General features: G+C 40.6%; 1 protein-coding gene across 1 annotated transcript in view; it reads left to right on the forward strand.

Moving 5' to 3' along the window:
• The window catches only part of LOC115204391 (uncharacterized), a 33954-nt gene extending 21082 nt beyond the window's left edge, over positions 1-12872 (forward strand). The window contains exons 5-16 of the mRNA XM_029769927.1: positions 3208-3261; positions 3398-3466; positions 7475-7550; positions 7836-7925; positions 9122-9175; positions 9278-9370; positions 9498-9626; positions 9808-9879; positions 10388-10453; positions 10554-10682; positions 10953-11118; positions 11235-12872. Of these exons, the coding sequence (XP_029625787.1) occupies positions 3208-3261; positions 3398-3466; positions 7475-7550; positions 7836-7925; positions 9122-9175; positions 9278-9370; positions 9498-9626; positions 9808-9879; positions 10388-10453; positions 10554-10682; positions 10953-11118; positions 11235-11276 (1040 nt within the window). The 3' untranslated portion in view covers positions 11277-12872. The remainder of the gene's footprint in view (positions 1-3207; positions 3262-3397; positions 3467-7474; positions 7551-7835; positions 7926-9121; positions 9176-9277; positions 9371-9497; positions 9627-9807; positions 9880-10387; positions 10454-10553; positions 10683-10952; positions 11119-11234) is intronic.
• The last annotated feature ends 2473 nt before the right edge of the window (positions 12873-15345 follow it).

Raw genomic sequence — 15345 nt, forward strand, 5'->3', positions numbered from 1 at the left:
CTGCCCCCTATCCCAAACAGGTTAACCAATCAGCATTCAGGATTAGACCCACCCACTGTATAATCATGAAACATACACCACCACCTCTCTTCTTCCCGGAGAGTTCTTTATTCTTGTCTGCGCAATGAACTGAGAACCCAGCTGGCTGTATGGACGGGGACAGTATATCCAGAGAGAGCCATGTTTCTGTGAAACAGAGTATGTTACAATCCCTGATGTCTCTCTGGAAGGAGATCCTGGCTCTGAGCTCGTCTACTTTATTAGCGAGTAATATACTCGGAAGCGGTGGATGTGTGCATACCTTCCGAGTGGGACTAGATGTCCACTCCGAATACCTCTTTTCCGCTGGCGTCTTGGAGCAGGCTATGGGATAAGTTCAATTGCCCTGGGGGTCCGAACAAAGGACCCAATTCGGGAAAGTCGTATTTCTGGTCATAATGCTGGTGAGTTACCTCCGCTCTGATATCCAAAAGTTATGCGTCTTGGAGCAGGCTATGGGATAAGTTCAATTGCCCTGGGGGTCCGAACAAAGGACCCAATTCGGGAAAGTCGTATTTCTGGTCATAATGCTGGTGAGTTACCTTCGCTCTGATATCCAAAAGTTATTTCCGGCTGTATGTAATAACACAAAAAACATTCTGGGCTAATAATGTAAGAAATAACACACAAACGAAATAGTGCAAAGTTGCTTAGGAGCTAGAAGCAAAGCTGCCATGTCTGTCGGTACCATCTTGTATTCTATATTGAAACAATATCATAGCCATAATCAATGGGCAAAACAATGTTAAGCCATTTAAGTGATTGTTGCAGCAAATTCCCCTTGACTGTTATCGTGGAAAATTACAAACCCACTCTTGGTCACGCTGCCAAAGACAAAGAACCTCTGGGAGTGACCACAGTTTTTGGGTCCGTCCTGTTCTTTTCGTATCTTTCAAGGGCACAGCTGTGTGGAGATATGAAGAGAACAGAGGCTAGCTTGAGCAGCAGTGACAATTCTATCAGCAGAAAAGCGTAACAAAACTGGCATTATCACTTGTTTAGGCTTTGTTCCCACCGGGATCTCACACACCTGCTATAATGCCACGTAGACAAAGGTTATAAAAGCTGAGACCCAACTCTTGTTCGTTGGGCTCTCATCTCTGCACCTTTTGAGTGATTGTTGACCAGCTCCAGAATTGCAATTCTTATAATATAAAGCTGTTGTTTGAAGAATCTACAGTCTCTCTTCCTTTCTGGTTACAATTTCCGCCACACTGTTGAGTCATGGTAACTAGACTTCTCCAAAACTGCACTCTGATGCTGGTCATTAGTAGCCTACCAAACTTGCGAAGGCTTAACACCAATGTTGGCCTTCATTCAAACAGTCTGGAACCAACAAACACCCAGGAACCAACAAACACCCATGTTGCCTAGAGTTCGAAACTCCCCATCAGACTGGAGGTAGGACACCTGCAGAAAAGAAGGCAGTGGATAATTTTATTTAACCTTCATTTAACTAGGCAAGTTAGTTAAGAACAAAATCTTATTTACAATTACAGCCTAGGAACAGTGGGTTAACTGCCTTGTTCAGGGGCAGAACAACAGATTTGTACCTTGGGGATTTGATCTAGCAACCTTTCCGTTACTGGCCCAATGCTCTACCCACGAGGCTACCTGCCGCCCCAGGAGAAGTCCGCCTAATGAGCCATCCAGACAAAAATCATTGATGAATGGTGGAACATGAATTAATGCAATTTAGATGTGAGTAGCTTATATTACCAGGTTCAGAGAAGACATTCTGTGTATTGTCGTGTCTTTGGCATCATTAAAACGGAAGACATGTTTATCAAATAACTCCCTGTAATTATTATTACGTGATTAAACTGATTAATCATGTAACTGTAATTAACTAGGAGGTCGGGGCACCAAGGAAAATATTCAGATTACAAAGTTATAATTTTCCTAATATAACTTTCAGATATCATAATATCTGATCTATTAGTCTTCGGATTAATGATGTATTCTTTACCTCATCAGTCTCATTCCAAACGTTGTAAATTGTTGGTTATCTGCACAAACCCAGTCTTCACTATGTGTCATCCATACATCAATTGTCTTAAAATCATTTATTTACTAACTAAGGAATTCACAGAAATGCATAACAAACAGATATGGTTACAAGGAAATGATAGGAGAATGTGCCCTTGTGGGCTAAACCGGCATGGCGGCTTGTTAGACAAAAGAGTTGATAATTATAACAATTAATATGCTAATCCTTTGCACATGAACGCTCACTCATTCGGGACCAATTGCAATCAATATATATATTTACGCTCAGTGTGTCGTCGGGATCTTTGTTGAAAAGTTTGTTTCTGTTGGAGAGTTTTGTCCTCTCTCTCTCTCTCTCTCTCTCTCTCTCTCTCTCTCGGTTAGAATGGATATTTCAAAGTGACATTCATTAATGTCGTTATAGGACAGATGTTTCGTCGGTCTTCACGTTCAATGATACCGAATTCCTAGCTGCAGAATAGTAATTAATAACAAAGACTTGTTATTATTCTGTCGGTATCGATAGTCTAAGAGTTTAACCACGTGGTATGGTTAAAGTTCAGAACGATGAATGCATGGTCAAACCTTGGCCCTCTCCTTATCGAGGTAAGCTGGTCTCCAACCTTTAGCCACTCGTAATGGAGGTAAGCTCGGTCTGGTGATAGAAACCCTGGGTGGGGGTTATATTCGGAATTCGGAAAAAGGCTGTTTCATGACGCCAGGTCCCGTCTGTTCATGGGAGCGTGCCGATGACTTGGTGAAACTTTAAACAGAAATACAATTCTCTCACATTAACATCTTACAAGCATCCCAACATATTCCAAATAGCTTTATCCTTATTCATTCATTTTATACAACCATTAGATGTAAGTCTCACAACTGAGGCTATTATATAAACAGCACCATGGTAATGTAGCCGTATTGTCTCTCATGAACATAAATGTCATTTGGTTCTCCAGTCCTGTGAGGTAGAAGAATTCCTGGGTTCTTTCTATGAAACCCACTTTCTCTTTATACTGTGGCCATGAGGCGGGACATTTTCTTAGGAAGTTACGACCGCTCTCACAGAGCGTGGGTGGGGGAGACAGAGGTAGGGGGATGGTGCATAGAAAACCCAAAGAGGGTAACGTCATGACAGTATGTGAGTATAACCCATTCATATATATTGTCTTGTTCTAGATGAGCCAAAGAAGCCTTTGGAGAAAGAGCCTGATAGTCAGAATACAATTGCAGGTGAATGTTCCTCTGTATTAACAGAGCAGAGCATATTGAAGGAGAGCTGTTGTTTCCACTGGCTCTCTGTTGGGTAGTCATCAAATGCTTCTCAGTTATAAATGTCATTAACTATGTCTTTCATTTTAATTTTAAGATGATGTGAAGCAGGATGTCGACAACGAAAACCCCAACCATGAGAACACTCACACATGGCTCTTCCCAGGTGAGTTAGTCCACGTGATCATTGTGTGGTACAGTAACACTCTCTTATTAAGCTTAAAAACATGAAACAATATCATAGCCATTATCAATGGGCAAAACTGTGTTCAACCATTTAAAATATTATTTCATCTCTGACAAGTGATTGTTGCAGTCAAATTCCACTTGACTGTAGATTCACGGTAACTGGACTTCTCCAAAACTGCCCTCTGATGCCGCTGATGGTCATTAGTAGCCTACCAAACTTGCTAACGGACAGTTGCTAATGGTGTGTTCCCTCTAATCACTCTGACAGAACCCTGGCATTCAGAGTTTGAGTGGAATAGGATCACCTGTTGCGCAGTGAGAGCCAGCTCCTCATAACTGGTTGATGCAGCATCAACTCATAACTGGTTGATACATGGAATAAAACATGTGTTCCTATAAGCCCATGTTGCGCAACATTTTTCTATAGGCTATGCTATGTATTGTGTGAGAAAACAGTGTAAGAAAACAGTTTTGATGACCTATATTAAAAAGACGGCTTTCTACGGCTTTTTTTCAGCTTTCTACAGGCGAGGCCTACTATATTTATTTCTCAACTTTGCTCATATTAAGCACATTGCTTCGCTTTACAACCGGAGTAACCTACCTGGCTGGGCTGAAAATGAACCGCTGGAAAGGTGTCCTCCATTTGCTATTCAAGTGCATAGTCTTTTTTTCCCCTGCCCCTGTTCCGACAGAAGCATGATAATGGCCTATTCTAAATGAAAACTAATTTAACACATATATTATTTAGTATTTGTAAAGACAAGATTAAATTGAGAATAGTCTGATGGGTGAGAATATTATCACTTGTGAATGATGCTCAGCGTGTGCAGTCTATAAGGCAAGAAACAGCGCATGCGTTCTTTTGTGACTTTTTAACATAGTAGTCACATGCATCATTTAGCCTATAGCCCATAGGCCTGTATGTTTTGCTAAGATTTTATTTTCTGGATTTCTTTTATTTTCTGGATTTATGGGCCTGTATGGTCCGGAAAGATATATCCATTTGTTTTGTTATGTTTTGACAACTCTTTTTGTCTAGCATTCAGCCCAAATAAAAATATAAAACTTCTGGAGAACACAGGATCCGGCAAATACAGTATATATACAAAAGTATGTGGACACCCCTTCAAATTACTGGATTGGGCTATTTCAGTCACACCCGTTTCTGACAGTTGTGTAAAATCGAGCACACAGCCATCCAATCTCCATAGACAAACATTGTCAGTACAATGACCTTACTGAAGAGCTCAGTGAATTTCAATGCAGCACAGTCATAGGATGCCACCTTTCCAACAAGTCAGTTCATCACATTTCTGCCCTGCTAGAGCTGCCTCGGTCAACTGTGTCAGGAACCGGCTCAAAGCCCGTAACAAAAAGGGAAACAACATGGAGATAAGGAATAACAAAAATAAATTTATTAACTGAGGTAACCTATATACAATTAACAATGGTGTATGTGTAGTCAGTAGTGTAAGTGAGTGGTTGCGTGTATAGATGTGTTGAAAGATGCCAAAGAAAACAAACTGGCCACCAAACTCAAACAGTGTGTCTGCATGGAGAGAGTCTCCTCAATGAATGGGGAAAGGGTGTATTTATCCCGGGACACACCCGGGTCCAGGTGTGCCCCATTTCACTGACGACCCTCCCGGCTCCGCCCACCGACATCCTAATTAGGAAAAAGAATTTGGCAGACAGAGTGGGAGGGTCGTCACAAGTGTAAGTGCTGTTATTGTGAAGTGGAACATCTAGGAGAAACAACGGCTCAGCCGCGAAGTGGTAGGCCGCACAAGCTCACAGAACGGGACGGCCGAGTGCTGAAGCGCAAGTGCCTAAAAATCGTCTGTCCTCGGTTGCAACACTCACTATTGAGCAGTGTAAAGCACTTAAGTAAAGATACTTTAACGTTTTTGGGGAATCTGTACTTTACTTCACTATTTATATTTTTGCCAACTTTTACTTCACTACATTCCTAAAGAAATTAATGTACTTTTTACTCCATACATTTTCCCTGACACCCAAAAGTACTTGTTACATTTTGACAGGAAAATGGTCCAATTCACACACTTATCAAGAGAACATCCCTGGTCATCCCTACTGCCTCTGATCTGGCGGACTCACTAAACACAAATACTTCATTTGTGAATTATGTCTGAGTGTTGGAGTGTGCCCATGGCTATCCGTACATTTTTTTAAAATAATAATTGTACCATCTGGTTTGCTTAATATAAGGAATTTGAAATGGTTTATACTTGTACTTATACTTTTGATACTTAAGGACGTTTCAGCAATTCCATTTACTTTTGATACTTTTTAAACCAAATATATCTATTTAAAACCAAATACTTTTAGACTTTTACTCAAGTAGTATTTTACTGGATGACTTTCACTTTTACTTGAGTCATTTTCTAGTAAGGTATCTTTTACTTTTACTCAAGTATGACAATTGAGTACTTTTTCCACCACTGCTACTGAGTTCCAAACTTCCTCTGGAAGCAACGTCAGCACAAGAACTCTTCGTCGGGAGCTTCATGACATTGGTTTCCAATGGCCGAGCCAAAGATCACCATGCACAATGTCAAGCGTTGGCTGGAATGGTGTAAAGTTCGCCGCCATTGGACTCTGAGGCAGTGGAAACGTGCTCTCTGGAGTGAAGAATCATGCTTCACCATCTTGCAGTCTGACGGACAAAACTGGGTTTGGCGAATGCCAGGAGAACGCCAGGAGAACGTCAGGAGAATGCCCCTGTAATAGGGTCAGATGCAGAGAATCCCAGTGTAGAGAGGGGAACTGGCCAGGCAGAGACAGCAATCGGAACCAAATAAAACAAAACGGAGGATAATAAGGGTCCCTGAAGACAGTGCAACTCTCTGGGGAATACAAAAGAAGGCAGCCAAACATCAATGTTGGACTTCATTAAAACAATCCGGAACCAACAAACACCCAAGTGGCCCAGAGTACCAAGCTCCTCATCAGACTGGAGGTAGGACACCTGCAGAAAAGAAGGCTGATATGGAGGATGTAATTCAGGGAGAAGTGGAGAAAAGTCCCCCTAATGAGCCATCCAGGCAAAAATCATTGATGAAAGGTGAAACATGAATGAATGAAATCATCTAGGTGTGAGTAGTTTATATTACCGGTTTCAGAGAAGGACATTCTGTGTATGTGAGTATAACCTCTGTCACTGACATGGCTTTTCAAGAGAATGTGCAATCTGCAGATAATTTCACCTTAGTTCAAACTCTTGATACATGTCACAAACAAAACACGCCTTCAAGACAGAAACTCAGTTCCCTTAACCCAGTGATTAGAAAACATCGTACCGTGAACCTTTGTCGAACCGTTAATCAATGTTTTGGGACCCTCGTGCCAAGCCTACAGAAAGACAGTATTAAGTCATCTGAATATTCCTAGCATTATTTCTAAGAGGGAATAGATGGAACATTTATTGACTGACTCTAATCTTGATTTAATATTTTTCTCTGAGACATGGCTAAAGAAATGTTCTCCTATTTCTGCCTTTAATCTCCCTGGATACCCCATAGTCAGGAGATACAGGGGAGAGGGCAGACGGGGTGCTTATTTACATGAAAGATAACATATAATGCAATCGTATTGAATGGAAACATGCCAATGACAAGCGCCTTGAGAGACCAATGTCAATCCCTTGAGAATTAGTTTTTAATGTTTTATTTTCTGAACGCCTGCCTGGAAATTAAACTAAGGATAAGACTGCATAACACATTATTCTGTGTTGCACAGTATTTCGATTGATTATGTCATGGAAATGATTTTATTCTCTCTAATCATCCATTATACATGGAGACAATCCTGATTCAAACCGTGGTGACACTGATTTGATCTGGAAAATCATTGGTGAGTGTTTAAGCAAATCTATCACCACAGCTTCCTCTATATGAGAAAATAACAAGTAAATCTGACCTCAAAATGATGCATCATCTGATGACTACATTCTGTTTTTCAGTTGGTATTGTTGTTGCTGTCGTGCTGGTCATTGCTGTTCTGTTCTGTGTGTTTAAACCTTGGAGAGACAAACAGTGGTGAGTATCCTATATAACTGTTTTTGTGTTTGTGAAGGTAGCTCTTTAAGTCAATTAGAATTGTTTCAGAGGGTATATGTTAGTTATGAGACTAGTTCTCTCTGTCTTACTACTATGGTTTAAAGTCAGACCAATGGGGTCCTAGCAGGTCACAAACAGGATGAGAACAGCCTGGAACTTGCAGGCCACTTACAAACTATAGACTTGTCGGCCATTTTGTCAAGTTACTGTTGTTTATCAAACATTATCCTTAATTTCTTATTAATGTAATAATCTCATCTTTAGCCACCAAGGCCACAGAGATGTGGAAGAGGGTCAGGGCAATCCAGAACCAAACTCCATTCCTCTGATGCAGAATGAGCAACGTGAATCCAGGTAAACTTTTCCACATCACTTTATTGATCTGTAATCAACCACTGAATGATAGTCTCTCTTATCTTCAGCTGTTGCTATGGGTCATATTAGTTTCTGTCTCTATATAACAGGGCTCTCCAACCCTGTTCCTGGAGAACTACTGTCCTGTAGGATTTCAGTCCAACCTTAATCTAGCACACCTGATTCTAATAATTAGCTCAGGGATGGGCAACTGGCGGTCCACAGACCCCTTTTTTACTGGTGAGATCTAGAATAGTGGAATACACAAGGTGCAATTTTGAAATTTGGTTGTATATTAGCAGTTTTCCTCTTGTCATGTTAGTCACTTACAATCACTCAATTAGCCTATGTCAGCTAACCATTTTTGAGATTGGTAAATTTATTTAACCAGCTACCTAAACTTGTAGTAATCATCGTCAAATTGCTGAATGGGGAAGGGGGGGGTCACTCTCGCTTAGATATCATACTGACACGCAAACATTTGTCTCCACCCCATGGCAAAATCAGTAGAATTGCAGCTAACTTGCTTTAAATCTGCAAAATGTTCTCTATTCCCCATGGCAAAATGTTGCTTAGGGCCGGCTCTGACTGCATGTGTGAGTGTAAATGTGGGTACGCAGACCGGCGAGCCACTGCAGACCCTGATAATGAGTTCATATTTTTGTGGCCCCCATCAAAGTTGCCCATCCCTGAAAGCTGAATCAGGTTAGTTACAACTGGGATTAGAGACAGAACCTACAGGAGGGTAGCTCTCCAGGAACAGGGTTGGAGACAGAACCTACAGGAGGGTAGCTCTCCAGGAACAGGGTTGGAGACAGAACCTACAGGAGGGTAGCTCTCCAGGAACAGGGTTGGAGACAGAACCTACAGGAGGGTAGCTCTCCAGGAACAGGGTTGGAGACAGAACCTACAGGAGGGTAGCTCTCCAGGAACAGGGTTGGAAAGCCCTGCTATAGAAGGCAAAGGAAGAATTACTCAATAGATCCGCATGGCATTTCTAAATACCAGTAATGTATATTGGCAAGCAACAACTTTCAGCAAAGACCCTGCCTTTTGAGCCCTGCCCAGGCAAGACATAACATATTCAAGCCAGAAGGGCAACTGGTGTATTTTTGACTGTGGTGTAATGTACCGTAGATGATTCCAGTTGTACCTGTGGGTATCTGACTGAACCTTTGGTACATGTTTTATCACAGAGACATCAGAAAGCCTGATGACGGTGAGACTGTTGAGGCTGTGGTTGTTTCCAGGTTAGTTAAAATACCTCTATTACATCTTTATACTCTACTCTGTCCTGGATCAGTTTGCCTTGCTTATCCTTTCAGTCATGGTCATCATGATCTCACTTTTAGTGACCAAGGAGGTGAGCCAGGAGAGGAGAACAGGCAGCCCATGGACAATGAAGAGACAGGCGCTGACACCCCTCTGCTGAATGGAGATGCCAGGTAAACTGTACCACATGACTAATCACCTGGCAGTCCTCTGTAATGTAGGCTATGGATATGGAGAACATTTGTATCCTTCCCAATCGAGATCCTTAAATCCTTATCAATGTAATAATCTCCCCTTTAGCGACCAAGGAGAGGAAGGCGTTCTAGGAATGGAGGATGGAAAACCGTCAGACAATGACAGAGCAGACACTGAAACCTGTCAGAAGACACATGCTGATTCCCCTCCACTGAATGTACCCAAGGTTGTCAGGTAAATTCTCCACATGAGGACTCCTTTGGTAAATCTTCATTATCTGTTGAATGAATTCTCATTTCTCCCTTCAAAATTGATCCCATGGACCATGTTAGTCTCTGCCTCTATGGAGGACAGTGTTGTTTGTGCTGGATCAAGAGTTTTAATCCTGATGATAGCCCTGTTATTGCTCCCACAGGATTAACAGCCAGACTGATGACCCACAGCTTCTGGGTCAACCTCAGAGCAATGGACGCGTGTCATATAGAAGGTGAGAATGTGTATTTGTGTCACGGCTGTCAAAGGAGCAGACCAAAGTGCAGCGTGGTTGTTGTTCCACATTTTCTTAAATCCGTGAAACTTTGCAAAACATAAATAAATGAAATTTACAAAACAACAAACCGTGACGCAGAGAGAAACAAACACTACTCAAAATATAATAACCCACAAAAACCAGCAAGAAAAACCCCTACTTAAATATGATCTCCAATCAGAGATAACGAGGACCAGCTGCCTCCAATTGGAGATCAACCCAAACAACCCCAACATAGAAATAGAAAAACTGGAACTTAACATACAAATAGAAAACATAGAAAAACACAAAACACCCCCTGTCACGCCCTGACCTACTCTACTATCGAAAATGACATCTTACTTGGGTCAGGACATGACAATTTGTCTGTGTGTAAGGAGGTTAAGTAACTGGTGGTAGTGGTAGAGGAGGTTAAGTAACTGGTTGAGGTCATGTTTCCTGATCCAGTCTGTATCTTACTCCACAGGGAATCACACCTGACTGATGGGGCTCCAGGTCAGGGTGCTGGTGAGACTTCACCCCTCCTCTGCAGGTGACTCACTCCTCTGTCATTTAGGTCATGAACATGTAGACCATGTGTACCCCTCTCCAACAGATCCTTCAATTCTTACCCATGTAATAATCACCCTTAGAAGCCCAGGAGAGGAAGGCGTGCTAGAAGGGCAGGACAGGAAGTCAGCAGACAGTGGGGGAACAGACCCTGAATCCGGTCAGAAGACACATGCTGAACCCCCTCTAGTGAATGGACACCCTGATGTCAGGTAAACTTGATTACATATTGATACATCCACAACTCATTGAGTATAATGTCACCAACCCCATTTTCCCAGGGTTCATGTTAGCCCAGTGTTTCCCAAACTCGGTCCTGGGGGCCCCAAGTTTTGTTTTTTACCCTAGCACTACACAGCTGATTCAAATAATTAAAGCTTAATTATGAGTTGATTATTTCAATCAGCTGTTGATTATTTCAATCTCTATAGGTGGCAGTATTATGGTGAATCATGAATGTTGATGTCTTATTTCTCCCACAGGGTTAACAATGAGACTAAGGAAGTGACTCCTAGTGCACAGAGTCCAGGACCTCCTCAGATGAATGGAGGACCTCCCATGTCTAACAGAGCTGCAGAGGAGACCACTGCTCTATTGGACAAACAGGCCTTGGACAAGGACCAAGTCACCAAACCTCCTGAGTTAATAGTAAGTACTGTTTATGTCCTCTGACAACTGGTGAACTGTTTGGCTTGGTATCTAAAATGATGGGACTGGTTGACTTTTAGCTCGAACATATTTGTAACTCTTGTGTTTTTCCCAAGGACAAAGGACCTAATGACATGGAGTCAAGAGGAGAACTGTAACAAGCGGTGGACGTTTGTATAACAAAAGAGTACCTAACGCCATATAATAAGATACAGTAATACTGTATATAATATACATATTATAAGATACACATTTGTGACTTGCTTCATCATAATCAGTCATGTCAACCCCAAAACACATTCTGAAAAGTCTTTCAATGATTTTCTAAAATCTAAGCAGTTTATTAAGTTAATTCTCTATGCGACATCTGTAACTTGGATAAGTTAGGAAATGTGTTCTAGTGATATCAGTTGAAATTACAAAACAGCCCAAAACCTTTAGATAACTTATCTAAATTATTTTTATCTAGATGTTTAATTACCATTATCTGAAAATGAGTGTGCGACATGACTGATTATGATACAACACGTCACATATTAGCTATACAACATTATATATCAAATTATATGAAAGTATGATAAGATCATACACTAGTATTGTATAGTATACATACAAGCAATTATATATATATAACATACACGTGAAAAGATGCTTAAAACATGAACCTCTCGAGTATAGACATATCCAAGATCATGAGGTCTCAATGTCTTGTGGACATGTCAAATAGCTAAACAGTGACTAGGCGTTATTTAGAGTAGGCATCATTATCACAGGGCCCAGTCTAAGAAGCTCTATTTTACTGAAGCAATTATTCATTATTTCTGAATTGAGAGTTAGCATGTCAGTTAAAATAACTTGCATAATTTGTCCCATTTAACACACACCTGTGATCTTACTTTCAGTAAAGAAAGTTAATGTTCCATTTTAGGCTCTAGATGATATTACATCAGACTTTATTTAAACCACTGTTTTCATAGGAAATCATGATTGGTCAGTTTAAACAGGTAACACTTCATATGGATGTTGTCTTTATAATGCATTATAGGAGCGTTAATAGCACCTTCTATGCATAATGCATCAGGATGCACAACATAGGTGCTAATAACTGCTCATGGACATCTATAACTGCATGAAGCATTATCACCAGGATGTGTAATGCCTTATGAAGCAAAGTATTACTATGCCAGATGCCATATTTGAAAAGCACATTAGGATCGTTATATTATACATTATGTGCTCATTAAGTGATTGGCCATATTGTAATTTCACTGCACACCCTCTTACACCTATGTAACTCCACCCAAATTGCAAAATGACACAGTTGTTCTTACCCTGTAAGCAGTCTATGAACAAGATAAGAAAGCAATCCATGCTTTGGTTTTGTTTACTGTACTTGGTCACAGAAATGCTAATGTTTTAGCATTTGTGGCACATATCCAAGTCAATAACCCTGATATAAGCATTTTTGCATTTCATATCCAAATCATCCTAAAGCAGGGATCCTCAACTAGATTCAGCCGCAGGCCGTTTTTTTCTTTTTTTCTTTGAGTGGATGGTCAGGGTGCCGGAACCTAATTACAAATCATTTGTAGACTGCAAATTAACTGCAAGAAGCCCAAAAATATATAATATTTCACCAAAACATGATAATTTCAAACCCTGCTTACATTTGTTTATGATCACATATATCTATCTATTATGCGTGGGATTTCTTTCCAAAACTAAAATCATTTGGAGCCGATTTGCTGGTGTTTTATTTTATTTTTTTAAAATCTCCCCTCCAACCTGGACTCAGGGGTAGTAACATTGTAAAAATACATCCGGGACTCTCCAGTTAGTATGATACTGTATTAATTAGTGGATGTCCATCCATTTCGGATGATATGTTACGAATTGCAATTTTTTTATATGTTACGAATTTGCAAAATGTATGATATGTTACAAATTCAAATTTCTTGTGGTTAACGTTAGCTAAGTGGCTAGGTGGCTAACTCTAGCTAGGTGGCTAGCGTTAGATAGGCTAGGGCTTAGGGTTACGGTTACATTTAAGGTTAGGTTAGGTTGAAGGATTAAGGTTAGGGGAAGGGTTCGCTAACATGCAAAGTAGCTAAAAAGTAGTAAGTAATTGCAAAGTTGCTAATTAGCGAAAATGCTAAAGTATCTCGTGATGATATTCAAACACGCAACCTTTGGGTTGTTAGACGTTCGCATTATAAGTCCACCCATCCAAAACCAAAGCATGGATTGCTGTCTGAGCTTGTCCATAGACTGCTTACAGCTTAAAGAAAGCAAATTATATTTTGTAATTTGGGTGAACTATCCCTTTAACAGGAGTGCGGAACTCCTACGTGAAGTCGTTACAGTATAGGCCTCTGACACAATTTCCTAAAGAGCATTTCATGTAGGTCTTACCACTTAGCTTCATAACCCATTGAGGCACACACTGGTTGAAGTAACATTGTTTCCACATAATTTCAATGAAATTACATAAACCAATGTGGAGTAGACATTGAATTGACGTCTGTGCCCAGTCGGAAGGCATTATGCTGCCAACTTATAATTACATTTATTAGCAGCCATTAGAGCCTATGTCGTGCATTATAATGCATATTGCGCAGATAAGGTGTTATAAATGCACTTATAACACATTATGAAGAGGTTATTCATTGGAAGTGTTACCTGCAGTTCTTGCGGAAGGAACTGTACCCAAGTCCCCAGCAACTAGTGACATTGTGAAAAATATCACACCTTTAGACAGGAATTGTGTAGCTATGTTAACATTTGTGTTCACCGTTTCATTAAAATGTTTAGCACATTGAGAGTATCTGTCAGGTCAAATGACTTAGGCGAATGACATACCCACCTACTTTGAGACCTTATAACCTTAGTGTCAGAAAAGGTTCATTTTCTTCCTCTTTTGATTATGTTAATTTGACTTACTTGTAATGTGTTTGATGTCATGTTTGTGGGTTGGTCCCATACTTTCATGAATGGTTTTCACCTGATGCTTTTATGGTTAGTTACCTTACACATGTATTTTGTTTTATTTCCTTATTACATTTTTATGACCAATTTACACTGAGTGTACAAAACATTAAGAACATGACAGACTGACCAGGTGAATCCAGGTGAAAGCTATTATCTCTAATTGATGTCACTTGTTCAATCCACTTCAATCAGTGCAGATGAAGGGAAGGAGACAGGTTAAAGAAGTTTTTTAAGCCTTGAGACATGGATTGTGTGTGGGTGCCATTCAGAGGGTGAATGGGCAAGACAAAAGCTTTAAGTGCCTTTGAACGGGCTGTGATAGTATGTGCCTGGCTCACTGGTTTGAGTGTGTCAAGAACTGCAACGCTGCTGGACTTTTCACTGACAGTTTCCCGTGTGTATCAAGAATGGTCCACCACCCAAAGGACATCCAGCCAACTTGACACAACTCTGGAAAGCATAGTCGACATGGGCCAGCATCCCTGTGGAAAGCATTCGACACCTTGTAGAGTCCATCCCTTGATGAATTGAGGCTGTTCTGAGGGCAAAAGCGGGTGTAACTCAATATTAGGAAGGTGTTCCTAATGTTTGTACACTCAGTGTATAGCACTATGCATTTTGACTGTTGGATTGATATGATCTACTCGTACATTGCCAATACAAGTGAGTTAAGACTATTGTTGAATGAACGACTCAGGTCTGATGGATACAATTGTCCCTCATACTCTCATGTATTATTTGTAATAAACTTTTTGCATGTATTTGTATGAACAAACCTCCAGATTATTGTCATATCTACTTTTTAGGAAGGCTATTCTGTAGAGTTTTGTGTATGGTCACAACTTGTTTCATTTAATACGTTAACATTTTAGTAATTTAGCAGATGCTCTTATGCAGAGTGACTTACAGGAGCAATTCAAGTTTAGTGCCTTGCTCAAAGGTACCTCGACAGACCTAGTCGGCTCGGAGATTCAAACCAGGGACTTTTCAGACTTTTCAGAGTTGCTTTCCTTTTAACATTAAAACATTCCTTTCCAGCTTGTGGTCGTGTTTTCTTCAAATTAGACACTGGTGGAGAGGGAAAGATCAAATTCTGATTTATTTAGTCTTGTGTCACTCGTTTTCAGTTTTTCAAGTTTATGCAGACACACACACATACACATGCAGGCACACACACACACACACACGTGCCACGCTAATGCTCTTGGTTTCTACAGTAGCTGCTCATGTGATCATGTA

This window comes from Salmo trutta, chromosome 1 (assembly GCF_901001165.1).
Source record: "Salmo trutta chromosome 1, fSalTru1.1, whole genome shotgun sequence".
Lineage (NCBI taxonomy): Eukaryota > Metazoa > Chordata > Actinopteri > Salmoniformes > Salmonidae > Salmo > Salmo trutta.